Source organism: Phyllopteryx taeniolatus, chromosome 14 (assembly GCF_024500385.1).
Source record: "Phyllopteryx taeniolatus isolate TA_2022b chromosome 14, UOR_Ptae_1.2, whole genome shotgun sequence".
NCBI lineage: Eukaryota > Metazoa > Chordata > Actinopteri > Syngnathiformes > Syngnathidae > Phyllopteryx > Phyllopteryx taeniolatus.
Genome location: NC_084515.1, coordinates 9,568,963 through 9,596,912, shown reverse-complemented (window position 1 = coordinate 9,596,912; position 27,950 = coordinate 9,568,963). Strand labels below are relative to the sequence as shown.

The window sequence follows — 27,950 nt, the reverse complement described above, 5'->3', positions numbered from 1 at the left end:
AAAGGGTCCCGAGGCGCAGAGTCATCAAAGCATAATGGGTCTCATTAGCCAGCATCATCATTTCCTTTTAAAGTGGTATCAGTGAAGCCTTTATTATTAAGCCCCTGCAGCACTCTTTGCGGACTTTGGTCTGGACACACCAAGGATCTCAGTGGCAACAGGTAATAAACCAGAGGAAGTGTTAAGAGTTACTACCTGATACATTTGTGAAATTGATACTAAGGAGTCAGGGTTTTGAATGGTTCCTTGGAACTTTATGGCATAGTAAGATAGTGCTCTGAAAATGTGCGACAATGAATATGCTCATTTAGCAAGACTATTGCATTACGAGAGGAGGTTTCCAAGGAGTATATTACATTTTGAAGATGGTTAGGTTTCTTTCCAGACTTGTAAACAGAGTGCGAACTTAGTAGATTGAACTTGTCTGCATAACTCTCTTGACATTACACACCCTGATACACTTCGCCACGTGTCAGGCATAGACTAAACTTTTCAACTGTGAAATGTTTTTCTCTTCGTAGACTTGACCAGCTGCATTTACTCAATGATGGTCCTCGTTTATATTGTGCTGTGTTATTAATGCCCATAGTCTGAATTGGCTACAGGGCATTTGGATTGGGGAGGCTGAAGCACAAGTGACCCCCGTTGAGTCTGTTGAGCAAAGCCCAAGCTACACATAAGCTTTTGTTACTGTTGTAACATAATACTGAACAAATAAAAGCGGACATTCCATTGATATTGAAAAACACAGTAGATGGATAAGCAGGGATGAGTCTGAACCTTGTCTCAGTGAGAATGAGCGAAAACATGGTTGGACCCTTGAATTCCCCCTTCAGGTTGAATTTTATACCTCGAAGTTAAAGAAGGGAACTCTGAATTGACCCAAATGAATGCTTCAGTTAGTTCTACATTAGCACTGCATGAGTGGTCGAATAATGGAATCTGGCAGCAATGAGCCACGTTTAGTGTTGACTTGCTGCATTTACTTATATCCTAAATCTGTTTGCCTCTAAGTAATGCCAGACAAGTCACTTCATTAAATGATAGAAAGGTCATTAAAACCCTCCTCTTTAATCCATAATTGATGCCGCAATTAGAGCTGAATCTGGGCTGGCTGTCAGGCCTGATTGCCCGGAGATACCTGACCTGTCAGCACCTGAACCAATTGCAGATCAGCTCGGATAGACAACAGCAGCACATATTAATCATCATTTAACATTTATATTCATTTAGGTGAGGCTCTATTCTAGTGGACAACAGGGAAGCAGTGTTGAGTTACACACTCTCAAAGCAGCTGGAATGATGGAGAGACCATCAGTACCACCTCACGTATCATGGCTGCAGTTTGTTGCTAAAGCAGCTGCTCCTTGGTGTCATCCTCTGCTGCGATGGATGAAATGTGTTGGTCAAGAGGGAGGAGAGTTTGGCTCTCGTTCTCACACATCCACTGGGTCCACTGATGTTGATGGAGAACAGATCAGGCTTTTAGAACAAGTTTGTTTGTCCTTGATTCTTTTGCAGCCGAAACGCTCCATAAAAGATGGCTTCAACTCATTCACTGCTGTGGACAATTACTGTATATTTGTCAAATGGAATCCAACCGACAAATATATTCGTTAAGTACCTTTTTTTAACGGGTAGGCGTGGAAGAGGGTCTCGCACAGCTTGTCTGTGAAATTAAGGTTTGTAAACCACTGTAATGACTAACAGATCACGGAAGATGGCGGCATAGCATCGCTTTGGATTTGAGAACAGCAAGTTTTTGAGTAGAAGATAAAGATTAGCTGATGAATCTTGGCTTGTGAAATTGATTATGAGGGTGAGAAATGCCAACACGTTGGAAGTCGGACATGTTTAGGCACCTCACACTAGAACAAACTATGTCTATCTATGGAATTAACCCATTTACTGCCAGCCCTCCCAGATAACATGGATATTTGACTTCAAAAGCTGTCGGTGACAGTGAATTAACAGTGCATGTGTCGCGGTTGGTAGTCGAAATTGTGTGTCACGATTGTGAGAAAAGATGACTGAATTTGTGGAGGGAATGACAAATGGCGTGTAAAAAAAACACTTGAAGCCACATTCAGCTCAAGGCACGTGGTGTTGGTCAGAAACCGGTGATTTTAGTGAAACCAACCCATGTTCTACTTCTCGTTACTAAATGCTAGAAACATTTTTTTTTCCCGGTGAAAGAAGAGAGTCTACTTTTTGTTTTGGTAGGTTCGGTGCTCATATTGTCATGAAACACTATTCTATAAGTCATGAAAGATCAGTGAAAATGCTCTGAAATGGCTGGCAATATGGGCAACTCTGTTTTGAAAGTGGCTACTACAATACTACAAAAGACCTGCTTGTCCTGTCCAGTCCAATTCACGATGTTACAATTTCAATGTCAGCACCACCAATGTTCATCTGTGTTTCTTCTTCTTTTTTTCCTTTTGACTTATGCTGTTCACCACAGTGTGTCATCTTTTTCCATGTAAAGTTCTGCATCCTCCTCTCTAACACCAACTGCCCTCATGTCTTCCTTCACTACATCCATCAACCTTCTCTCTGGTCTTCCTGTAGCTCTCCATCCTCATCACCCTTCTACCAATATACTCACTACCTCTTCTCTGGACGTGTCCAAACCATCAAAGTCTGCTCTCACTAATGTCTCTTAAAACATCTCACCTTGGCTGTCCCTCTGATGAGTTCATTTCTAACCCTATTCAACCTGGTCACTACTAGAGAGAACTAGTTGTCACTCCACTGCCACTGTCTGTAATCATGTACATCATGGCTGGCCTCACTGTCTGTCTTATCAACTTTGCCCTTCATCCTAGCAGAGACTCTTCTGTCACACAATACACCTGACACCTTCCTCCACCCGTTCCAACCTGCTTGGACCTGTTTCTTCACCTCTTTATGACACTCACCATTGCTTTAGAAATCAGCTGTTGTGTCAGTGTTTTATTGATTGTAGATAGTTCCGATGCCACCATTCGGAAAATACTAATTAGTCTCGTCGTTGGAGAACTTCTGCAGCAAGCTAGCTGGTTGTTGAGTTGTGTAATTATGCAGTAGCAAAGGTAAAGAAGAAGGGAACTAGCACATTTCCCAGTGGAGTGCCCAGACTTCCCTGTATGACTCACAGTCCAAAATCCTCACATATCTCATATAGCGGTTGGTTTGAGATTTGATTCGATTAGAAAACTCAGTCAGTTATGCAAGCAATTACATCAAAGTAACCAACTCGCCCCCTCAAAATCAAACATTTATAACATCACAGCACATATCCCCCCCCCCCTCGTGATTTATGAACACTTTGAAGATGAAAAGGGAAATAAATCATTTGAATTCGTAGGAGACTTGTCACAGGGGGACTTCATGCCATTTTCGCCTTCCCACCTCAGTGTGGGCTCTTCTGCTGTACTACTGAGCAGGCAGCACCCTAATGGCCATCCAGACTCACTAAAGCAGACCAAGTTTATGGGTGTATCCTTCATGCATGTCTGTCTAAAAGGACAAACTTGCACCCGACAAAGCACTTAGGCATATGGCTTTTGAATGGCTGAAGGTGTTTTGTGAGCTGTGTATGCTTGTCATATCATTGAAATTGGTGCTCTAGAGGGGAAAGTGATGTGTATTACTCCAAGAGTTTGGAGAGTGGTGGTTGTTCCAAGCCTTTTTTGTTTTTTGTTTTTTTGCTTCTGTTGTATCGACTGGTGGAGGTCACTGTCCCTCCCAGGGCCTCTTTTGCTATTTGTTTCTGTATTTGTTTCTGTGTTGGCATAAGGGAATAAATCTTATTCCAGCCAAATGGTCCAATAGTCTAATAGTCACTGAGCAGATACCGCCGCAATGACCCATGCTCTGGAGTTGCTGTGCAGCGATTCCTGTTGCTAGGTTAGCTGCTGGCTTAGATGTGCACCCCATCAGCGGCCCCTCTTTGCCCCTTCTATCGTTAAGTGGCCCATCCAACGCCCATGGACCAGTTACTATATCGGTTACCTGCGAACCAGAAGGAACATTCCAAGAGATGCAAATTTGCATGTAAGCGTGCAAGTTTAATGTGTTGCTTTGAGTACAAAATAGGGTGATTAGTAAGACTGGATAAGGCAGTCCCTAGCTGACATGGCACCACATACAAAGTGAGCAGAGAGATGGATGGCCACTAATTAACTGTGTGAAAGCATGCTTTTCTCATCTGTCCTTTAACTTTAGCTGCTTTGTGCAATGTTTGTGATTTAGGAAGTAAGCAAATGTACCTTTGGTTTAAAAGTTTAATGCATGTAATCAAAAAATATATAGATTCTTTTTTTTTTATTACATTTTCCAGCAGTACAGTTAGCACACAGTGATCTGCTTCTCCTGAGAGCACTTTCATTTTATTTATTTATTTATTTGTTCCCAAACAGCATGGTGTTAGATAATGGTTAAGTGTCTGTGCATGCCCAGTGGGCCATCAACGTTCTTAAAGAAAGTAAATGTTGTCAAATTGTAATGCTGGAAAGTTGTTCTTTTTTTCCCCCTTTACCTTTAAATGTATTTTCAAGGAAAGTGCCCTCAGATTAAAAGTACTGACATTATTAATACAATTGCAAAGTGGTCAGTTGGTCCTCAGTCATTTTTTAGTTCCTAGTCGCCAGGTTCTGACATTTTGGAAGTTGTGATGGGCACAAAGTCGTAATAGCCTGAAAAATGACAAAAACTCTCCTTTTTATGGAATTAACTACACATTTTCTTAGAATTAAAAATATTATCGTAGATTTGCCCAGTAGAGGTAATCGTATTGAGCGTCTTTAAAAAAATAAATAGAGGACTTTGAACATTGACATTTGATGGCCTTTCCTGTGTCCAGTTTGTGTAAACTGCTTCAGTCAAAATAGCCTCTCTTGACATTCAGTTCTAGAATGCTGAGTTTCGGCCAGATGATAAAACTTTAAGACGCGCATACAATTAAAGAGAAGCGAGAAACCGAACACCACTCTGCCTCATTTCTTTCTTCAGCTCCAAACCAGACATGCTGTTGGTCTCACAAGCAAACATTTCAGAAAGGTCACACATTGCAGTGGTTGAGCAGAAGAGATATATTACAACAAGGACAAAAGCAAATACATTTAAAGGCTCAAGGATGCTCCTGCATAAATAGTTACACACCAAATAAGGATTCCCTGCACTTTGCAAAGCTGTGCGGTTAGGGATAGAGACAGTCAGATACAGTTAAATCATGCGCTAATAGCAGAACCAAGTTCACCGTGTTGATAGGCCATATCTATACATGCTTCTCTTTTTTTCCATGTCAAAGGTCTTTCATCTTAATAAAACATTGCTGTAAGGCAGTTCCAATGACCTTGTTGAAGACCGAGCAGCACTAACTCCTTAGCCCCAGCTCCCCCGCCCCCTCACTTGCATCCGTTTCCCATCAAACCCATCGCAGGGAGAAGACCTTCAAGGTCAGTTGGGGGAGTGAGCTGAGAGAGAAGAATATGTGGACTATGAGGGAGGTGGAGCAAACATATTATCATCCAGCGCATTCATGTCATCTTGTAAAACTGTATGTTATAATAAATTACGCCTCTCAAATAAGTTATATTTTTCTCCTCTGAGTTGGGTTGCTGATAACTTCGTTGTTCTGTGCAAGTCATCCAATTTGGTGTAAAAATATGTACAAAATCAGATGGATTAGGAAATATGCCATTTAAGTTTGGAGTGAATCTGTCCAAAAAAAATATTTTGTCGGTCTGTACAAACCCAATTTCAATGAAGTTGGGACGTTGTGTTAAACATAAATAAAAACAGAATACAATGATTTGCAAATCATGTTCAACCTATATTTAATTGAATACACTACAAAGACATTTTATGTTCCAACTGATAAACTTTATTGTTTTTAGCAAATAATCATTAACTTAGAATTTTATGGCTGCAACACATTCCAAAAAAGCTGGGACAGGTGGCAAAAATGACTGAGAAAGTTGAGGTTCAGAGAATCTGAAGAAACCACTGCATGTAAGCAACATTGAATGCCCGTGACCTTTGATCCCTCAGGCAGCACTGCATCAAAAACCGACATCAATGTGTAAAGGATATCACCACATGGGCTCAGAAACACTTCAAAAAAACAACGTCAGTAAATACAGTTTGGCGCTATATCCATAATTGCAACTTGAAACTCTACTATGCAAAGCAAAAGCCATTTATCAACAACACCCAGAAACGCCGTCGGCTTCTCTGGGCTCGAACTCATCTAAGATGGACTGATGCAAAGTGGAAAAGTGTTCTGTGGTCCGACGAGTCCACATTTCAAATTTTTTTTGGAAATTGTGGACGTCGTGTCTGCCGGGCCAAAGAGGAAAAGAACCATCCGGACTGTTATGGACGCAAAGTTCAAAAGCCGGCATCTGTGATGGTATGGGGCTGTGTTTGTGCCAATGGCATGGGTAATTTACACATCTGTGAAGGCACCATTAATGCTGAAAGGTACATACAGGTTTTGGAGAAACATATGCTGCCATCCAAGCAACGTCTTTTTCATGGACGCCCCTGCTTATTTCAGCAAGACAATGCCAAACCACATTCTGCACGTGTTAGAACATTGTGGCTTCGTAGTAAAAGAGTGCGGGTACTAGACTGGCCTGCCTGCAGTCCAGACCTGTCTCCCATACAACAACGGAGACCTCGGACTGTTGAACAGCTGAAGCTGTACATCAAGCAAGAATGGGAAAGAATTCCCCCTTCAAAGCTTCAACAATTAGTGTCCTCAGTTCCCAAATGTTTATTGAATGTTGTTAAAAGAAAAGGTGATGTAACAAAGTGGTAAACATGACCCTGTCCCAGCTTTTTTGGAACATGTTGCAGCCATAAAATTCTTCTTTAATGATTATTTGCTAAAAACAATAGTGTATCAGTTTGAACATTAACATTGTATTCTCTTCTTATTTATGTTTAACACAATGTCCCAACTTCATTGGAATTGGGGTTGTAAAACAAACATTTAGGATTGGCCTTAAGGGAGGTCTGCACTCTTAAGAATACACTTCTAGTTGGAACCAAAAACTACAACACAAAACAAGTTTGGAGCACATATTAAATCAGTGATGCGTACAAAAGAAATACCTCTGCTGATACTGCTGTTTGTGTTTTTATGGCGGCAAGTGTTCAGTTTGGAACAGCTACACTTGCTAAGCTGCGGCGTAGTAGCCCCATTCCTCAGCTATTGTTCAACCAAGAGCCCCTTAAGGCTTACACAACAAGCATAAATAGACCTAATAGCGTATATAACAAACGTCGGCCTGAGTAACTTTGAGCATTTGATTTGTTCTTTAATACCTAAATAATACAACAAAAGAAAACTTGTTCACATCCCTATGGAGGCATCAGATGTAGGATTAACAAAAAGCAGAAAAGTGAATTACAGTAGAAGAATTTGGTGTCTCTCTGGGTTATCGTGCAATTATTTTACCCCCCGGAATTTCCTGGAACACATCTTTGTGTTGGCTATCGCACTCACCTTTCAACCCCCTTCCTTGCCCTCCTTTCCCTCCCCCATCCATCCTTCCTCTCTTGGCCATAGCGCGAGGTACAGCTCATCCTCGGTGCTGTGACCAGGCATGTTCCAAGCAGCTGTTGTTGCTCCTTGGCCAATGGGAAACAGTCTCCAGAATTCCCAAAACAACAGCCTTTCCATCTGGAGACACATTAGCAGTCAAATGACACAATGAGGGTGGTTTTCTCTGGTCCGAATCAGTTCAGTTCTTTTTCAAAAGGTTAAAAAAAATCCAAGTGAACGGAAATGCATCACAACAAATAATGTAGGATCCTTTCTTGTCTTACTGATTGTGGCAGGCTCGTGGGTGTAAATGTGAAGAAGTGTCGTTGTTCTAGTGAGTGAAACAGCATTAATGAACACCACAACTTTAAATCAGAATTATTGTTCCTTTTTTACAATTTAAAACGGTTTCCAGGTCTTAATTCTGCATATTTCACTCTGTTACATCACAGTGGGGAAAAATTCTGAACGGTTTGCTCACAAATACATTTTTGGAAAAGGCAGCTTACAAAAGATTTACTTGCTTGTTCAATTTTACACAATATTGGTAGGCAGGCACTCTTGAGACACAACTATTTGTACGCAAGCAAAAGTACATTTTCCATCCATCCATCTATTTTCTATACCGCTTGTCTTCATTCTGGTTGTGGGTGTGCTGGATCCCTGGGTACACCCCAGACTGGTCACCGGCCAATGGCATAGCACATACAGTAGACAAACAACCATTCACACTCACGTTCAAAATTCACAATTTATAGTCTTCAAATAACCTAACATGCATGTTTTTGAAATGTCTGAGGAAACAGGAGTACCCAGAGAAAACAAAGTTTTCCAGTTTGTTTTTTAATAAAGACCAGGGGCCTCATGTACAAAAGGTGCGTACGCACAAAAACGTGGCATCCGTTCTTTTTCACGGCAAAGTTCAGATGTATCAAGAGTGACATGAGTGGAAATGTGCGGTGCCTCGCGCCAACTGCATGGCTGGCGTACGCACGTTTCTGCAGCTTTTAGTGCTTTGCCGACACTTAGAGGTGATGCTGGGAAACTGTTCTCATAAATCTGGACACCGGAGACACGTGAATAATTAGCACTGATGAACAATTCATGCCTGGCAACATTTGATTTCAACAATGCAATTGAGGCAAGGACTGAGAATTCATTTGTTAACCAGTGTATTTAATGAACCACTGATATTTGTGAGGACACCTATTAATTGATCGAGGTGATCATTTACGCCACCTATTGCCCTCACAATCGCTTTGTGACTCCAGCACATGCACTGAAAAAAAGAGTCCTTTGAATTTACTTCATTTGAACATGTACATCGGTTGCACATGATTAAAATGTGTTTAAATTGACATCATTTACCCCTCTTCTTCTAGTCAGTGCGTGTCCTCTCCTGTGTATTAAAATAATAGATTGAGTAATCAAAAAGGAGTCAACGTTTTTGATATCCTCTTTTATATGCTGATGTGCTTCTAGTTGAATTCAAAAGATTTATTACAAATACCACACATACAACATTTACGCATGAACCTTTATCTCACAGGGCTGAGTGGAGGTTACTGTATGAACACATTTGTTATGAGTTCTAAAAATACATGTTATTAACCTTGTGGGGTGATCATAGTCAGCAACTTGTCCTCCCATCATCCCTGAGAGAGCAGCGTCACTCATGATCACAGCGATTCTCGAACGGGGTGAGGCCCTCCGCGCCGGTTCTTCCGCCTTTTTTTGGCCACACTTTATCGGTGGGCAGCTGTCCTCCGCTTCACATCCACCTTAATGTCTGACCACGTCGTTTTCAGTTCACCGTGTGCGCGCTATTCTGTCTCCACAGCATTGACAGCCGCACACGCGCTGCCCCATTCACTCCTCCTTCGCGTGTTGTTAACGCCGTAGGACAGCGTGCCAAAGAGGATTTTCTTGCGTGCCTCCACTTCAGCGAGCAACTTCACATTCAGAAAAATTCTTTGTATTCATTACCTTGCTCATTTTCCTTTTTTTTCTGATCATGCGGAGATCGGCATCTCAGGTGCAGGGTTCATTTAAATATGATTTGCATATTCAAATATGGGCGTGGACAGGGAGGAGTCGACTACTCCAACATGTGCGCTCATTTCCACGTTGATTGGAATGTACGAAGGAAATGTGCTTGGATTCATGAGTACGCAGAGTTTCATACATCTGAATATTTTTGTGCGTACGACGTTTTCTGCATTTGAGCGTACGCCATGTTTTAGGAGGAAATCCGCGCAAGTCTTTGTACATGAGGCCCCTGGACAGTGTTACCAGTCTGCTGTGCACCATTACAGAGTCAAGTGCACGTTTTGGGTATGGCTTGAGCAAAGTATTCTTCTTCTCATGTTGAACTTGTGTTTACGTCACCTAAAACTGAACCGCCAGTTTGACTTGATTGATGTTGGATCGCTTATTCATCCAACAGAAATGTACCAGAGTTACCTAGAAGTGTTTGTCTCGGAACCAGTTTGTTCCACACCAATGGAACCGTATCAAGGGGAGAATCAAAATAGAAAAAAATTAAAATAAAACAGACTAAAGGGTGCTAGTTCAAGGGTGTCCATATTAATTTCTCGTAAGGATGTTTCCAGCACTAGATCCAATAGACTCTACAGTCTATTCACCCTGTTGCCAACTCACCACCTCCATCCATGGGGAACTTCATTCACCATAGTTCAGTGACTTAAATACCCGACCCTCTTAATTCATTCTCAGAGACACCACGTCTGCAATTTATGCAAAATTCAAAAAGTATGTCTGTGTGCCACCGCATATCCTTGAGTCGATTGATTCCATCTGCCTTGATATTCAATCTGGTGCTAAGAAGCCAAACATACTGTTTTTTCCTTTACTAACCAGCTACATCATCTGCGGCTGCTGCCTGCCTTCTGCTTTTCCATCTTTTCCTTCCACATCAGAATCAGAATCATCTTTATTTGCCAAGTATGTCCAAAAATCACAGAAGGAATTTGTCCCCGGTAGTTGGAGCCGCTCTCGTACGACAACAGTTAATTGACAGAGAACACTTTTGAGACATAAAGACATTGACAAAAAACAGTCACTGAGCAATAAAGGGTTGCTTGTTATCTGGTAATGCCGGTACAACTTTATTTAAAAAAATTTTGACAATTGTGCAAAAAGATGCAGTGTCCTCTAGCACTTAGAGCAGTTTGAATGACTAATATTGCAATAGTCCGGTGCGATGACCATTGTGCAAAGGGCGCCGAGACTTCAAGGAGTGTATGCAGTTTAAAGTGACTAGTAGCGCGATAATCTGGGACAATGTTGATTGTGCAAATGTTGCAGATACTCCTCAGTCAGTGTGCAAGTGGGGCAGATGCTACTCTGGCATGGTCAACAACAGATATGCAGGTAGTGCAGCGTGGCGAGACAACGACAGTGAGTGCACGAGTATGTATAATTGGCCCGACAGAAATGTGACAACAAACTCAAGACAAAAAAATTGCCAGGATATTCTCATCATTATCATTTGAGCCAGCTCTATCAAGCAGGTGATCAATCTGCTAACACTGTGTCATTATGGCAACATCACATTCAATTATTTCCCTTGTCTCCTGATGTTCGTCTTTGCATATTTTTAGACCTGATCATTCCGATACCCCTGTTAATTTTATATGTATGCAGGTGTCAATTTAATTCATCATCAATCTATTTTAATCACTAATGACACAAGACCGTAATAAAAGTGTAAAAATTTGGTTCATCTCGGCACCTTGCGCTCGACACACTGCAGTTCAGTGATTGGCCAAAAGGAGAAAAGCCACTTAGGTGCAACTGCAGGAGTGAAATCGGAAGAACGCTGTTCACCATTGTTGCACTTGATGATGTCATTGGTGTAAATGCGGATTAATGCAAAGAGCAGGAGTCCAAACATTCCATTTGCCAGCTGTGACATTTAACTGGCTGTGAACATTAATAGAACATGCTGGGTATATGCTATATAATCTCTCACTGGTGTAAATGGCATCAAGTACTTATTGCATATCGCAATTTTAACAGCTGTTAGCAGGAGATGGTCTTGGATTATTGAGCTAGCATTGGCTCATCTCCTCGTAACAAAATTTTCTGGCTTCCAATTTAGGGTCATGTTAAAGTTCACAAAACCTTTGCAGCAGCATGTATTCGCTACTATGAAATTAACACTTTAACTAGTTGGCCAAATTATTGTCTGCAATGTAATTGCTTGTTCTGGCAGGAATTGGCTCCCTAATTAGCCAGTTGGTTTGTTTACATGTAGTGATTTAGCATTTGTGTGTTTGCACATTTCCACTTCTCTATTCTTCTCTATCCTGATAAGATGCAGGCCAGTTTCACCGAAAACAATAAGCGCAATCAGATTTGGGATGAACAGTGTCTTTGTCTATTGTCAACCGGGACAATAAAAACAACATATGCTGGAAACAATTCACTGTCTTTCGAGCCCTGCCTCACCCTTATCTCACAGGCACAACAGAGGTGTGGAGATGATATCAAAAAATGAATTCTACATTTGGTGGGATATCCAAGCAATGTCTGTTGCTTCTGTCTCCTCGTAACAACTTCAATCTTGGCAAGATGGGATTTCAAGATATCATAGCTGTATTGTTGCGACGCCACCTGCCTTGTAAGGTCGATTTAGTCCACAATTGCATCCATCTTGAGAGATTTGCCTCATTCGCATTGAAAGGATCAACTGAAAACTTGACCTCATTTTCCGACAGTGGCAGATTATACTCTTTTAACAATTGGCCCTTGACACAATACACTGCAATCTTTTATCATGTCAATGTGTGTGTTTTCCCTTCATCCTTTGGGATTGCCACTGCTTGATATATTTTCCTCCCTATTCATACTCTTATGTAATGTTTGCTCAGCCTTGTTAGTGATAAAGCAGTGTTTTTCAGTTGGCCAAAGGGTATCGGGACAACCTGTTAGTCAAGAAATTGATCAGTCAGGAGTTGGGCTGCTATCTTGAATTGTTTTTTTTTTAAATGTAATTAATCTTACCACAACTGTATGCTTCCAACTTTGTGAGAACATCTTGGGGAAGGCTCTTTTCTGCTCCCACTGCACAAAGCAAGGTCTGTGAAAGCATGATTGGATGGCTTTGACCAGGAAGAACTTGAAAGCCCTGACCTCAATCCCATTGAACACCTTCGACACAATCATTTGTACACATCACATTAAAGTGGTCATAGTGATTATGGTATTGATGTGATAAAAGATTAATTTCATTGTTTGTCAAACTTACATAGTACTAAAGTAAAGGTAACATCCCCAACTGTCGTCCTCCTAAGGCTTGTATACAGTGATGCTTTCAGATACAAGTGACCCGACTTAATGGGTTTTTGAAGATACAAACCGTCATTCGGCCGATTTTTGTGTAGACATGCGAGCCAAAATTTTAGAAACAAGCTCAGTATGGTGGCAGTGAACTCAGCTCACTGTACAACAAGCAGCAGCTTGTCATAGTGAACAAACCTTTAAAAAAGTCTCCAAGCTGTTTAATGCCACACCCAATTAAAGTTTACGATCACACTAAATATAAAACAAAGAGAATTACACTTTATACGCAAATGTCATACACAGCTAACAAATAGCGTCAATGTGGTGATGTTACAACCCTTTAAGCAATGGATATTAGAGCACAAACCGAGTGCAGCAACACATGTAGACAGATAATATAACAATACTCACAAGCATATATTCTTTATCCTTTGTGAAAAATAACTACCATAATATTCCTGATAGGAAACTCTTCTTCGTTTGTGTTTGTGTAACTGTACTATACTGTCCCCGGTGGCCAAGTCGTGCACACCCGGAGAAGCCAGAATTAATTGATGCAAAAACTGTTTCAGTCTACTTTCTATTTTGTTGTTGTTGTTTTAAAGTACAATATTATAAGTACTATTTTCCCTGTTGAAAAAAAATGTTCCAAACATTTTGTTGTTGTTTTTTTTTTGGGGGGGGGGGGGGGGGGGGGTGCTGGAACGGATTACTAGCATTTATATTCATTTCAATGGGGAAAAATTATTTGAAAGTCTTGAGCTCCGAGTGATGTTAGCGAACAAATTAAGCTCATATCTCCAGGCATCACTGTACATTTCTGTTTGTAATAACTTTTAAGACAAACGGAAGGCTCATATAGTCAAACAACCATTCCAGCTAGCATTCAGACCTTTGAGCAATTGTGAGTCTTCAATGAACCTAACATGCATGTTTATGGAAGACCAGATCCGAGATTCGAAACCAGAACCTCAGAACTGTGAGGCAAACGCGCTAATCACTATGCTGCCCTATGCTCCGACTTCAGTCTCAGAAAAGTTTTCTCGTAATATTCCTCCTACTTTATTGACATGATGAACAATTGTATCTCTCTTTTTCTCTCTTGTCTTCATCCTACAGTACACACAAAAGGCTCCAGTGAAGTTGGATCCATCGAGCCTATATTGGACAGTCCAAAGGAGAACCCAGCCAAGCCCCCCTCAGTACGGGTGGTAGGGGGCTCCCCGTCGGGCAGCTGGCCGGGACTCTGCAGCCTCGTGCTGATCCTCGCTGCTCTTTGCTCACAATGGACCCTGTTTTGATGCCAATGTGACTCGGTCTATAAGAAACTGCATACTGACTTTCACATCCAACACACACATCACTTATGGACTCCTCTATGTTGTTGGATGACGGAGGAAAAGAGGACAACTGCAAGAACGTCTTGTTCTGGAGCTCGCCAAGCGTGTGTTTGCTAAAGCTGATCCCATGCACGCACACACACACACACACAGACACACATCTTCAAACAAAATCCCTACTGCTTCCTCTCGGCTCTTCTGTCCATGAAATGGGCGAGACATGCGTGCGTACACACACCAACACAGCCTTGCGCTCTCAACACACCCTTGGCCATTTAGAAGAGGACTGCGCCATGGTGATCTTACGAAGGCTTGCACATATGCCAATACACTTTATTTTTTCCCCTACCTTTTATTTTGCCATCGCAAACCACTGCATCATCTTCCGCTCACGCAGAAGAGCTCATTTCAAAACATATTTCCTGTGTGAGGATTATGGAATGCATGCTAGATTACTAAATCGGTTCCAGACGCCTAACCCAAAACGGCAGATTTGATATCCTCTAACAGCTGTGTATCTTGGCTCAGATTAGAATGTAACGCGTGTGCAGGTGAGCGCCCTCGCACATGTGCAACTAGGTGTTTATAGTAAGTGACTGTATATAGGTGGAATGATCTGACAGTGTAAAAGGTTCAGATTCGGCGTAAAGCTTGTAGTGACTGATGGTGCTTTGTGAGCTGTTCAAATGGATTGTGCTCATGTGCTCTGAATATACAGGGATGTATTTTCAATGCAAAACTAAAAGCAGCGAGGGTACAAAGAAAGCCAGTATGTCATTGATTTTATGAAAGTTTAGCGCACATCCTCTTTTGTGTGTTGTATTGTGGAACTGCACATCCATTCATGCATGAAGTGAAAAATATTGGTATGAGCAGGATCAATGTAAGAAACATTTTGACAAAAAAAACATTTTTTTAAATAATTTGCCCAAAATCTCAAACTGATGAAGTGGATCCTAAAGACCCTGTAAAGTGAATTCAGAGCTTTGTTTCTGAATACATTATTATGTTTGAAGATAATTTCTGAAAACATGCAAAGACTGGGAACGATGTAGTACCGGTATTGAATTGTGGCGGTATAGTGTTAAACTGTTTTTCACCATTTCAGTTTTCATAATGGAAGAATGAGGGGGAAAAAATAAGTCAAACATGATAGCCAGCGTGTGGACTGCTGGCGTGCTTTAAAGCACCTTGTTATCAGCTGCGAGTGGGTGTACGTTCCAGAGAGAAAGGCAGACACGCTAGGAAGAGAAAATAAAGGTCTGACAGCCAGCATGTAAACAGGGGCTTTGCGCTGGCATGGTAGCTTTAGAGTGCCTCATTGTCGCAGCGTGGAAAACCCCCCCAGCAACCCGGATGGATATATTCCAACCACTAGAGCCATTACGCGGATATATTTTCACAGCAAAAGCATAGTTAAAGGCCTTTTCACGCCACACTTGGCAACGCGCCGTCGTCAAACCCATTCATTGTGTATGTGCTGAGGGGGCATGAGCACGGAATGCCAGTACGGTTGGCGGTGTGATTTCTGGGTGCTATTTTGGTGGACTTGTACTGTAAACGAGATGGGGTGCAAGTGTCCCGAGGTTTGGGAAAACAGAAAAAATGATACCGAGACGTCTGTGCAGTAGGCTTTCAAACAGCTCCTTGCTCAGCCTGAAATATACCTTCCAAGCGCTCTTCATGGAATTGTAGCTGACAAACGAGCTTAAACTTTCCAAGATCCTGCCGTGAAATTAGTATGGCATGCATCCATTCCCTTTTTTTTTTATTTTATTGTTCTATTTTTTTTTATTTTTGCTCCTCCTTAAAGTAAGAAAAGCCAGAGCTTTCTTTTGCAACAATGACAACTACATAATGCCGAGGTGCAGTTTACTCGTCTACGACTACCAGCGGGGAAAGCCTCCCTACTTCCTTTCAGACTGCTACATCAGCACTTTCAAATTAGGGCGAGGTCACACCGGGACGCCGTACTGTTCACACTGAGTGTGTTGTGAAAAGGCCTAATGAAAGATGCTAGAATAACTAGCATCCATTTTTACAAATCACAGTAGTGTATTTGATTGACAGTTGGGGTGCGGGTTCAGCGCATTCAGGAGACTCGCCCACAGCATTTGAGAGTGGAGAGAAGAGCTTAATTTCTCATGAATTTGAGATAAGATTTTAGATAAAATCTTGATCTAAATTTGGCAGGGTTGTCAACAACATTCTTATCTGTGGTGTGTCAAGTTAATTATTTTCACTTTACAGGGAATTAAACACATAAATTGTGTTCTTAAAGATACATTCAACACAAAGCAGGGCCCAGTCCCCACTTCTCATTTATTTCCTATATCCAATTTGTTTTTACTGTCTATTTACACGTACATTTCCAGTAACGGTATGGGCCAGCGGCAACAGGTAAGTAAATAAGAACAAATAAATTGTCATTTTTAAACTTACCATTGAAAAAAGTAATTTGTAATTTTTAAACTTACCACTTAGTAGGCCTGGGCTGACAATTAGTGTAACTCCCTTCCCCCACCACCCCTTGGTTACGGTCCAGAACCCCACCCACCCTCACCCGCGATAAGTAAAATAGAAATTTCCTATTTAAATACACCTGAGCTCCAGTATGTTTACATAACATTTACGATAATTACATTTTTTTAAGGTGTTCAAACATACTTTACACGTTTATAATATTAGATATTAATAATATGTAAATGTATTGTACAACAGTATAAAAAAAATACAGTAACAACTTTTATAACACTTACGAAGGGGAAATACCGGGACTGTGAAAACTGAACGGCGATATAGCTGGGGTTTACTGTACCCCCATTGATTTAAATGAGGGAAACTTCCACACTCCTCCACTGGCCGCCGTCAGCCGTTAGTTTGCTTATTTAATGATCGACACATCTCTAATGTCACAGATTTGGTCTATGCTGTCGCTGTAGTTTTAGAGTTTAGATTGACAGTGGGTGTTTTATTTTGTGTTTGTGTTGTTTGGGTATGCACACGTAGGTGATTGGCAAATCTTGATGACATCTGGCTCACATTGACTGGGTATATTAGATCTGTCCTTTTATGCTTCAATTTACTTGGCAGATATTCGTTACTTCGGATTTTGATCCAGATTTGTAAGAGGCCTGATTTTGATCTGAGGATTCTGTGCGCTGTTTACGTTTTCCACTGCCATGGCGTATGTCCAAATGTTGTCACTTGGGGGGAGTGGTGGGGGGGGGGGGGGTGTGTGAATTGTCGCAAACCATGTAGTGCAGATCTGAATAGTGTCATAAGACATTTTAATATGTTTACTGCTGCTATTGTCAGATTCAGCAGGGTGGTAGCCATTGTGCTAGCCCTTCTTAATGAATTAATTGTGTGTTCCGTTCTAATGCTGGAAATGTCTTTCTTTCAGTCACGATAACAGTAATGTCCCCGTACCCACCCACCCTAATGCCGAACGTTCCTCGCAAATCCAATAGATTACAAGTAAATCCGTATTTGTCTCTGTGCAGAAGAAGCTGAACAAGCAAGCTCGGCTGCTTATACAATGACCCTCATCCTGCTTGCCTTCTTGTGTAAATGTTGCTGCTGTTGTTGGAAGGTGAAGCACACGATATTAGTGAATGTATGCTCAGCAAGACTATGCCGATACAGTATTAAAGCTGGCAATGCCTAAAAGATGCACATGTACATTTCAGCTCTGTTAGGTTGCTGTTGGTCTGTGACACAGCTCTCCGTGACACTGGGAAATGTCTTTTGTCTATGCAAATACTTTCTGTAAGATGATGCTGCGTTCAATGACACATGGGGAGCATAAGAGGTATAAGATCATTTACCAGTTGAAAATGTGTCAAAATCTGTTCTGATCATAAGTCTTTAATTCTTTCCCCCATCTCACACAGATACTCACCGCCGTATATTGTCGCATGTGTATAAATGTACATATTTAAGTAAATTATCTTGTTTTGTGTCTTATTGCATCTCATTTATGAAGTGCTAATTCATTTGCTATGCTGCATCTTGGCTGCTGTCCAACTCAGAGAATGCTTTAAGAGCTAGACAAAAAAAAAAACAAGCAGACCAATCTGGATTCTTTGAGAACAGAACATGTGGACAGACTAACTTTTGTCAAATTTGCTGTGAGAAAGACCACAGCAACACTCAACTAAGTAGACAAGAACAAGAAACTTGTATGTCAAAGGATAAGATACAGAGGGGCAAACCTAATAAAATCCAGTGCAGCAAAGAATGCACCAACCGCGCCGGTGCCTTGCACCACTTTGAATTAAGACATACTGGTTCATTTGCATCTCAAGGAGAAAAGGCGTTCTTTTAGGGATAATGATGTCAAGACTGTGGAGAGAGCCATCTTGAAACTGAAAAGAGGAGGAGATTTAACCCATCAACTGTCGCAAGCTTACAAGTATTGCCCGTTTTTTCCCACCGCATAGTGGTATGTGGTTGATGCATTTACATTGTCCAATAAAAGTTATATTTCTATCTGGTCAGCCAGGATTGCAAGCATGCCAGTAAATGCCGCAAACTGCTGGCCGCTCACTGGTTCCAGTCAGTTGGACGACCCATCAGCAACGACATCAAGTCAGCTAGGAAAGGTTCCAGCTGAACCCTGAACAGGATAAGCGAGAATTGATGGATGGACGGGCTCTTGGAGAGACTGTGCTGAAGAAGCCTTTTTGATAAAAAGTACAATGTATTCAACAGTCAAAAACAAAGTTGAATGTAATGTTTGTGGAGTGTTCGGACATTAGGCCAATCACCAAGTTTGCTTTTTTTCCCCCCCCCTCAGGACGAGTTTCAATAACTCTTCTCCACATGGATCCATGGAATAATCCATCTGGAAGGTTACCGGTACAATTGAAACGAAATGTTTGAATAAGTGTCCCTTGGTAGGAACTTTTGATCTAATACTTGGTAAAAGAAGGGTCACCTCAGGTTCTAGACACACTTCTGAACAAGATAGGAGTCCGAAATCAATCTAATCGTGGCCCTTGCACAGTTTATTGTTGCGGGTTCAGTCATCGTCGTCATCAACCGATCTGTTCCACACGGTTGCCAGTCGGGTCCTACAGCTCTGATCAGGGGGCAGCGCGGATTCTCTCATGAGCCATCTTGTGAATAGGACTGTTCAAATACCATTTGTAATTGAACCAGGAGATGTATTGGTCGATTCATGGATCAAACACGTTTGTTGCAACAGCATGTTGTTTCCGAATGAGAACAATAACGGACGCAGTTTTTCCATTCCAGCAAGTTGGTAGACGTACGAGTGTCTGTTGCCGACTAATTTTGGGGGGATTGTCCAGTTCCTTCCAGTTGAGTCGCATCACTCACTATGCAGCTGGTTTAAGGCACCTCATATAAAAGTTGTCCAGTTGCTTAAGTTGTCGTCGGTAAGTGTCCAGGTCTCACCGTTGGAGAGCAGAAGAGACATCACAGAGGCACGATAAAACCTTCAACATCCCATCGTCTCGCACCCTCATTTATCTGTCGGAGAGAGGAAAACTGTCTCTCCAAAAAAATTCAACTTTGGCATTAAGGCCAGTCTGTTCTTACATACCGTAGCTGTCTAATGAAAAGCATGTGTCTCCAATCATGACGTTCACAATAAATTTAGAGATTTTCATTGGACAGCGCTGATATGTGCTGCTGAGTAGTAGAAGTAGCGAAAGTACATAGTCACATTCTCCACGAAGGTTGGAAAAAAAAACAACCAGGCTATTTTTCTAAAGTAAGGAGTAGCAAGTACAGATATGCTTTCAAACACAGAGAGTAAAAGTAAAAAGTGATCACAGTTACCTTAAAAAAAAATCTACTTAAGTTGTGCTACTACCACTGCTGAGGAGTTTCGATTGCATATGCAGGGCTGGGTGCACTGTCTGACCTTCTCTATTTGCATCCAAGTGGCTTTCGTGCTAAACATATCAGTCTGTGTTTGCAGCAAAAATAGAATGTGCAGGATTTTGTGCACTGACAGAGCAATCGCTAGTGGCCCTCTGCTCACTCAGCTGATATGTAGCTGACCTGTTGGATACTGGGAAACTTTGCCTATTCATGGAGCTGTCAGCATCAATGCAACAGTAACACAAAATAATTTTGGAATTTAAAAAAAAATAATAAAAAATCTTGGGATATAACAAGGCTCCCATGCTATGATTTGAATACATTACCTGTAGTATTAAAAATAGTAGTAATGAAATCAGATAGCTCAAACAAGATTCTTCAATCCAGACCTCCTGAGATCCCCCTAATACAAATCAACACACCATAATATCACATTATCACATTGTAACTGGATTTCCAACAAAGGAAATGGAGGTGGAAAAAAGGCTCTTCAAATGGACATGCTAAACAGCTAACATCTGCTCGCTAGCTACTGGCTAACTAGCTCGATTGGTTAGCTGCTACACGTAGCCTCACGTGTAGCCACGTGTAGCCAATTGTATACTTGTATGAAAGTTAAGAAAGTTAAAATGTTAGTTTTGGTACCTGGGCCTGAGTGGGGACTTATCCCACTTAATCCAACTCTTAATACGACCACTACCACGTCGTAAGTAAAAAAAGCAATCAATATTATACAACAAACGCAATATAACAGCACACAACTGCGCCATTTACAGTATGTGATCTGGAACAGTTCCGAATCAGTATCTCTTAACATAACAAAAACATAAATAATAATATAATAATAAAATAAAATTGAAAAAGAAAAAAAAACATCCTACTCACCAGATATGCTGATTAATAAATGTGTGAATGTGTGCAGACATCTACAGATGTGTTTTGCTAGTGGAACCTGACTTGCTGTGACCAACCAATCAGTGGATGGAAAAATGCTGACGTTATTGTGGGGCGGCTATCTGAAATTTGAATCTGATTGGTTAAAGGAACAGTCTCATTGCCAATATAGTTTGAATTTCATTGGCCAGCACTAGTGTTTCTGAAGGCTCTGGGCAGATTACATTGACATGGCAACACATAGAGGCTGAAATCTGATTGGACAATAAATATAATAAACACATAGAAATATTAGAAGTAGTGCAGCCAAGAGAAATGCTGCCAAATGAAGAGAGTCGACTGTTGGGAATTAATTAATATCGTTTCATGGAACAAATATTGGAATGTAGGTTTTAAATGTAGGTCAGTGCTTCTTAGGCCGGTAAAGATGGCCTTGCTTATTTCTATTTTCATTCATTCCTACGGTGAAAATTGTTTTGAAATCTAAACAAATTAAAGTTGAACCAGCCTCCTCAAATGGATTACAACGTTCCGGCGTTGGTCCAATTATTGCATGGGGAAGGGTTAAAACAGTTTCTTACTGGGTGTTCCCCCCCATCATCAGTTTAGAGAAAAGAATTTGATGGCCCCGCTTCAGGCGACAGAGGCACTTTAAGCCCCCACCACACCCACACTGTTTTTATCATCAGCCTATCAGCACAAATAACTAATGACATTTTCCTGGCAGAGTGGACGGTGGCCACACGCTCCTTCGAATATCTGCCCCAACGTCCTCCCCAATACCAGTGATTTCATCCAACCGGTCCCACAATTGCAGACTTCCACTCGCATGCAGACTGCATTTGATCCCTGGAGTCTATTTCATGCCGCGACCGTCTGGCCAGCAGCAGACGACGACACAAGGTGTCCCTTGAAAGGATATCATGCCTCGCTCGGCCTTGCCAGAGCTGGAATTGATCGAGTTTTATCCCCAAAGTAACAGCCTTAAGCAGTCTGTCCTCCTTTTAGTAACCTTCCCAATGCAACACGAGTCAATAAATGGATGTAAATAATGCAGCATAACGGTGTGAAACTAAGACACATAATGCCAGTTAGTGTGTGTAGGTGTGCATCACTGGTGGGAAGTAACTAAGTCCAAATACTTCATTAATGTATCAAAGTGGATTTTTCAGTTACCTGTGCTTTGAATTTTTTTTTTTTTTCCTGATGACTTTTTGCTTTTACTCCCTGCATTTGAAAGAAGATATTCATACTTCCTACAACTTACTTTCTCAAAATAGGCTAGGTAGGTTTTTTTCAACCGCCACAGATGACGACAAAATGCAAAAACGATGTAAATACAGAATCAGCCAACGCTGAGATTTTGATTGATTGAATTTTTTTGGGACTAATAACGTGAACCAGGGAGCAAAGATGACGTCGCAACAGATTCATAGAAGCAAGATACAGTGGTGCCTTGATATACAACTGACCCGACTTACGAGTTTGGCAGATTGTGAACAATTCTTAAAGTTTCCTTTCAAACCAAACATAAAACAAACAAAATTACACATTGTGTATTTAAAACGACTGGATAACTTTGCCTTGAAGTCCGCTAACTTAATGCTGACATATAATGGGAGGCGCCATAGATAAGCTAAAGAATAGCATTGATAGTCGTGGTAGTCATAACCATTCAAGTAACAAATATTTGAACATGAAGGATGGAGCAACACATGTAGGCATATATTCTTTATCCTCTGCAAAGAATGACTAATATTACTGTGGTCTACTGAGCATCTGAAACCAGCTCCATGTACAGTATATGCGTATGTCTGTATTATACTGGTGGCCAAGGCCTGCATGCCAGAAGGAACAGCACAATAGCCATTGAATTGAAACAAAAAAAAATATGTTTCATTTCTTTACATTCTATTTAATTATGTCACTACTGTATGTTTTTGTAAAGAACAATATTATAGAGTGCTATTTTTGTTTGGAACAAATTAAAGTCATATCTCAAAGCACCACTGAATTGTGCATTCATAGCCTCATTTCATGAATTGTTTGTTGTTGTCGGATTGATTGAATGATTCATGGTGAGTGTGTTGTGTCTTGTGCCAGCCTAAAGACCACCAGCTCCTGGTGTTCAAAAACTAATCTGAAAAAACATACAAAAAGCTTTAGTTTTTCAATTAGAATTTAGTAGCTAATTTAGCATTTGCTGTCACACAGTTCACAGCTCTTGGTTTACAAACAACAACATGACGATTTTCTGTTCAGAGAGATGCTTATTTTCTCTTTGTACCAAGTTATCAAAACTATGTATGTATCAGTGCATTTCAGCATCTTTTACTTATGTAGTTAACTCAGTACATCTCCTTTTACCACTTTTTTTTTTTTTTTTTTACACAGGTCTCTATATACTTCTACTTAAATCCATAGTGTGAGTACGTTTGCCACTTCTGGTGTGTATATAGCAAGTGTAGAGTCAGTGAGTGTAAGTGAGAGTTGGGGCGACGTGAGGTCACAGCTGCTCAGCTGTCTGTCTGGTCTATTTTAAATGGCAGCACACATCAGCGCTTCTGTCTCACCAGCTCAGCCAAGTCCACACCTCATCTTCTCGACACGCTTCTAATCCACGCTCAACATCGTTCCGTCGCGCGCATATCGTAAACATTTTCCGACAAGAGTCTACTCGCTGCAAACTGTCAACGGCCTAACACTAATAGACTGCGTGTCCTTTTCATGCATTGTGGTCTCAGAAGAATTTAGTGGCTTTTTTACAAGCTGTGCATGCATACTTAGTCGAAAAGGAAAACTATAGAAAAACGGTTGTCAAACTTTTACAATTGCAGGGTTGAGTTGGTTTGAGCGACACTCTCCATTACAGCTGAAAACATTGTCAAAATATGAAAAACAGAAGAGAGGACTTACCTTCGGTCTACCCATGTTCAGAGCAATTAACATTAATTTCTGCTGAGTCATGTCGCTCAACATTTTTTCCTCTTCCTCTAAATGACTAAATAGGTTTTAGCAACAGGGTTGTTTGTATGTTGAAAGACAAAAGAGAGCATAATTACTACAACTTAAAATATGTGTGATAAAATAAAATGTTTTAACAATTATGAAGATGTGAAAAATATCTTACCCAAAAATATATAAGTTAGATTTTATGGGGTGCTCAAGAGCTATTCGGTATTTTTAATATTTATATATCACTTTCACTACAGCTGCAGTCACATTTAATCTCAGGAGAACTATATTTTGCACAAGTGCATATTTCTGTATTTTGTGCACGGATTATTTGATTATTATTTGATTATTCATGGGAGAGACAGAAAATGTCCTCCAGTTCTGGAATGACCCATTAATGAAAAGAGAAGAATGATCAAGTCAAGTTTATTTATATAGCCCTTAATCACAAAATACTTTCTCTCAAAATGTGTCACGGACCCACAGTTTACAAAAATTAACAATAATTTCACGTAATTTCAGGAAGCATTGCAAGTTTTTCTTTTGCTTTAAAGGAAGGGTACTAACAATATTGTCTATGTGGTTAGGTAATCCAAAATGTCTTACAAACTTGCACTGTTTCCACTCTCCTCTTTCCTAATAGCACAATATGACACTGCCATCACCATTTAATATCACACTCACAGACCTTTTCACTGAAATTCAGTATAAAAGACCCAGTGGAGGTAGCAACAGACATAGTGTCAATTCAAGTCTGCAGTAGCTGACAACATTTATTTTTGATAATTGCTTCATTCCTCATCATCATTGGCCTCACTGATCAATTCCCATCACGAGAAATAATGTGTGTGTGTGTGTATGTCAGTCACACAAGGCTGGTCATCACGTCATGTTCAATTCCCCGTCGGACTCGCTCTATTTGTCAAGTCGCAGCCGTGCTACTTGCTCGTGTCCTGGAGATGGATGAACGCGGCTATGACTGTCCCACGACTCCCTTGGGTGTCATTCCACCTTCCCAAAATCTCTTTCTCGCTCTGTCTTTCTTCTTCTATCATTATCAGCTCAGAGCAGAATTGCCGTATTCCCTTACCACGACTGTTGTGTTACTTTTCTGCTCTCTAGCTCTAAATTATAAATTAGTGCCATCAGAGTGAATGTTATGTTTGGTGAGTAACTCGTAGAAATAATTTAAAATGGATATATAATGGAAAAGGGACTTTTTAATTTTCAATTTAAACTCAGAAAACTTACTTATTATGAAATGAATCCTCTGGTGAGCCATCTGTGCTGGTTGACAATAAGGTAACAACACATTTAGATTTGAAATCATGACAAACCAGAACAGATTAAAAGATGTTATGTTAAATGAGATGCATAGAGTGAGATAACATGGCCATGACAGTCATTTCAAAACTTTAAGTTAAAAAAAAAAAAACTTCAGCGCGTCCATCTATGAGGTCTCAGCTTTTTTTTTTTTTTTTTTTTTTTTTTTTTGGATGGCTTTGGCAAAACTTTCTTAAATTGCATCAACCACTAACAATTGATCATGGTTAATGACTCGGGAGACACGCAAATACACAGTTGCTCCTCTATTTGTGTCCGACAGCAGCGTGAGCGTCAGTTGTCTTCCTAATTTGCCATCGTTGCATCCGAAGTACTGAACAGGTGTATCATTTCCGATTGTTAGCCCAGACCGTTGTTTCCACGCCCCACACCACAAGATAATAGCTCAGGATAATCTTTCAGGGACATCCGATAATCAAGCCTTGGCTGACTTTGATCGGAATGGTGGGTGACATTAAAATCTAGCCTGATTATCGGTATGTTTACTCCTGCTATTGTGGAGTGAACTAATGTCAACCCACAGTAGACAAATGTCATTTTGACCTCTGTATGAAATTATTTTTTTCCCAAGAGTTGATTGTTGCCCCACTCAGGAGAATGACTGTCCCGCTATTCCTAGAAAAATAGGAGGAACCTTTCTGAGAACATTTACGAGAAACCAGGCACACGTATTGTAAAAGACATAAACTCTGTGTTGACTGAACAGCTGAGTGCCTTTCTCTCAAGTCAAACGTGTCCATGTGTGATTATTCAATTATTCTACAACCGCTTTACTCAAAATAGCAGCAGTACTTTGAGCAAGTTCGCCTGTGAAAGCTTTCCCTTCTCGTAACAATGCTTTTCCATTTTCATTTGCACTTCACAGAGATGACGTACGTAGTTCCAGGTGGCAAAAAAAACTGAGCTTTCTCCCTTGGCACCACTCGTAAATAAACCTTTTCATGTCGTTTGTCGAATTTGAGCAATTGAGAAAACAAGAAACACGACTTGATTGATGATTTTGGGCTTCTTTACCACTGTAGTTCGAAGGTGTGAAGTGCCCTAATATGTTAGGTGAATTCCGGCTATCATTTTTAATTTAACGGGTAAGTTGATTCAAAAATAGATGTGGATCTTCAGACACACTTAACTTACTTAATTAATTGACTTTTCTGTTGCTCGAATTAACGGGCACGGGCACGAGCACACGCTTTTCACGCTGAAATGAATAACGTGCTGCAGTCTAATAGCAGGCAGCCATTACGTTGTGCTAAATTACTCAAAAACAACCAACATTAAACATTTAATAGATTACCTGTGAGAAAATGCCTTCCACAAACCTCATGATGGAGGTTTGGTTCCAAGTCTGAGCCTTCAGAATTGGCTACTCTGCCAGCAGGCACTCTTGCGATCGTTTACGTACAACTACAGTGGTGCCTTGAGATACGAGTGACCCAACTTTGGAGTTTTTCAAGATACGAGTCAAACATAAGAATTACAGAATTACATGTTTTGTTCTCAAAACAAACACATAGCTTAGCTCTTAATGCTAATTCTAACACTTAATGGAAAATGCATATATAACTCTTTAAGATACTAATATTTGACCACAAATGGGGCAGCAACACATTTAGACATTCAAGATAACTACTCCTAGTCATATATTCTTTATCATCTGGGAGGAGGTGAGCGGAGCGCAGAAGTCTATACTGTACAGTATATCCGTCCGTCTGTCTGTCTGTTGTACACTGCCCCCAAGTGGTCAAGTGACCGTTCAAGTGTGACAAAAACTGTGTAATTCTTTGTAGTTCTTTTTAAGTCTGTCATTGCTGTATGTTTTTATAAAGTACAATTTTATAGAGTGGTATTTTTTTTATCATTAAATAAACACATTACAATGATGTTGTGGTTTTTTATTGGAAGGCTGGAACAGATTAATGGCATTTCTCTTTATTTCAATGAGGAAAGTTGATTATAGATAATGGTGATTTGCAACATGAATCCCAAGTATGGTATTTACGAAATCCACTTGATTTATCCTCCTCACCCACAGGGTCAAGCATTCATTTCGATTTTTGTTGTTGTTTTTTAAGGAAATTGGAAGGGAGGGGGGAAGCTTTGGGGGGACATCTGGCAGCGCAAACCCAAACAAAACTAGTTTTTGTTATTTTGTCAGTTGTGGTCAGCTGTAGTCAATCACTTTTCTGTCACCCAGAAGTATCCTGGCGCCTGTTGTTTACAATCATCGGGAAATGATCTGTACAAGAACCATTACAATATTATTTGCTAATCCATGTTGTGATAAAAGAAGCCGAAGCCAACCCAAGTGTGTTTTCCCCCTACAAGGCATGTTTATGACATTTGTGTTTACAATAGGTGCTGAGAGAATCCTCCGTCTGAACGCCACTTAAACATACTCATCAAAGTTTATGATCATTATACTTATCGATGGGAAGCATAGCTGACATTCACTTCTTATAGTAAAACTTAATTAACAATTAAACTGTCTCATTAAAACACTCTTAGATTCCTTTAAAGGGAAAGGTCAGAGGAATGCTGAACGAATGTGTGTTATACCAAAATGGAAGTGGGATATATTAATGAGGAACTCTTGGTGGGGGATTGAGAACCGCAGCAGGAAGCGACCTCTCACGCTTTTCAAGGTTGCCTTTGTCAATCTGGGCCTGACTGAGGACAACTTGATCGGAGTTGAGAAGACACTCCACCCACCTGCTGAA

At 40.7% G+C, this 27,950-nt stretch overlaps 1 protein-coding gene across 5 annotated transcripts in view; it reads left to right on the top strand.

Moving 5' to 3' along the window:
• Nucleotides 1-27,950, top strand: part of gpc5c (glypican 5c) — a 147,744-nt gene that overhangs the window by 109,781 nt on the left and 10,013 nt on the right. For 4 of the 5 annotated variants that reach the window (XM_061798379.1, XM_061798378.1, XM_061798375.1 and 1 more), the window contains one exon: nt 13,964-18,148. The exons of the other annotated variant lie outside the window; for it this stretch is intronic. In XM_061798379.1, the coding sequence (XP_061654363.1) occupies nt 13,964-14,145 (182 nt within the window). In that variant the 3' untranslated portion in view covers nt 14,146-18,148. Of the gene's footprint in view, nt 1-13,963; nt 18,149-27,950 lie in introns of those variants that run through there. 5 annotated transcript variants of the gene reach the window in all.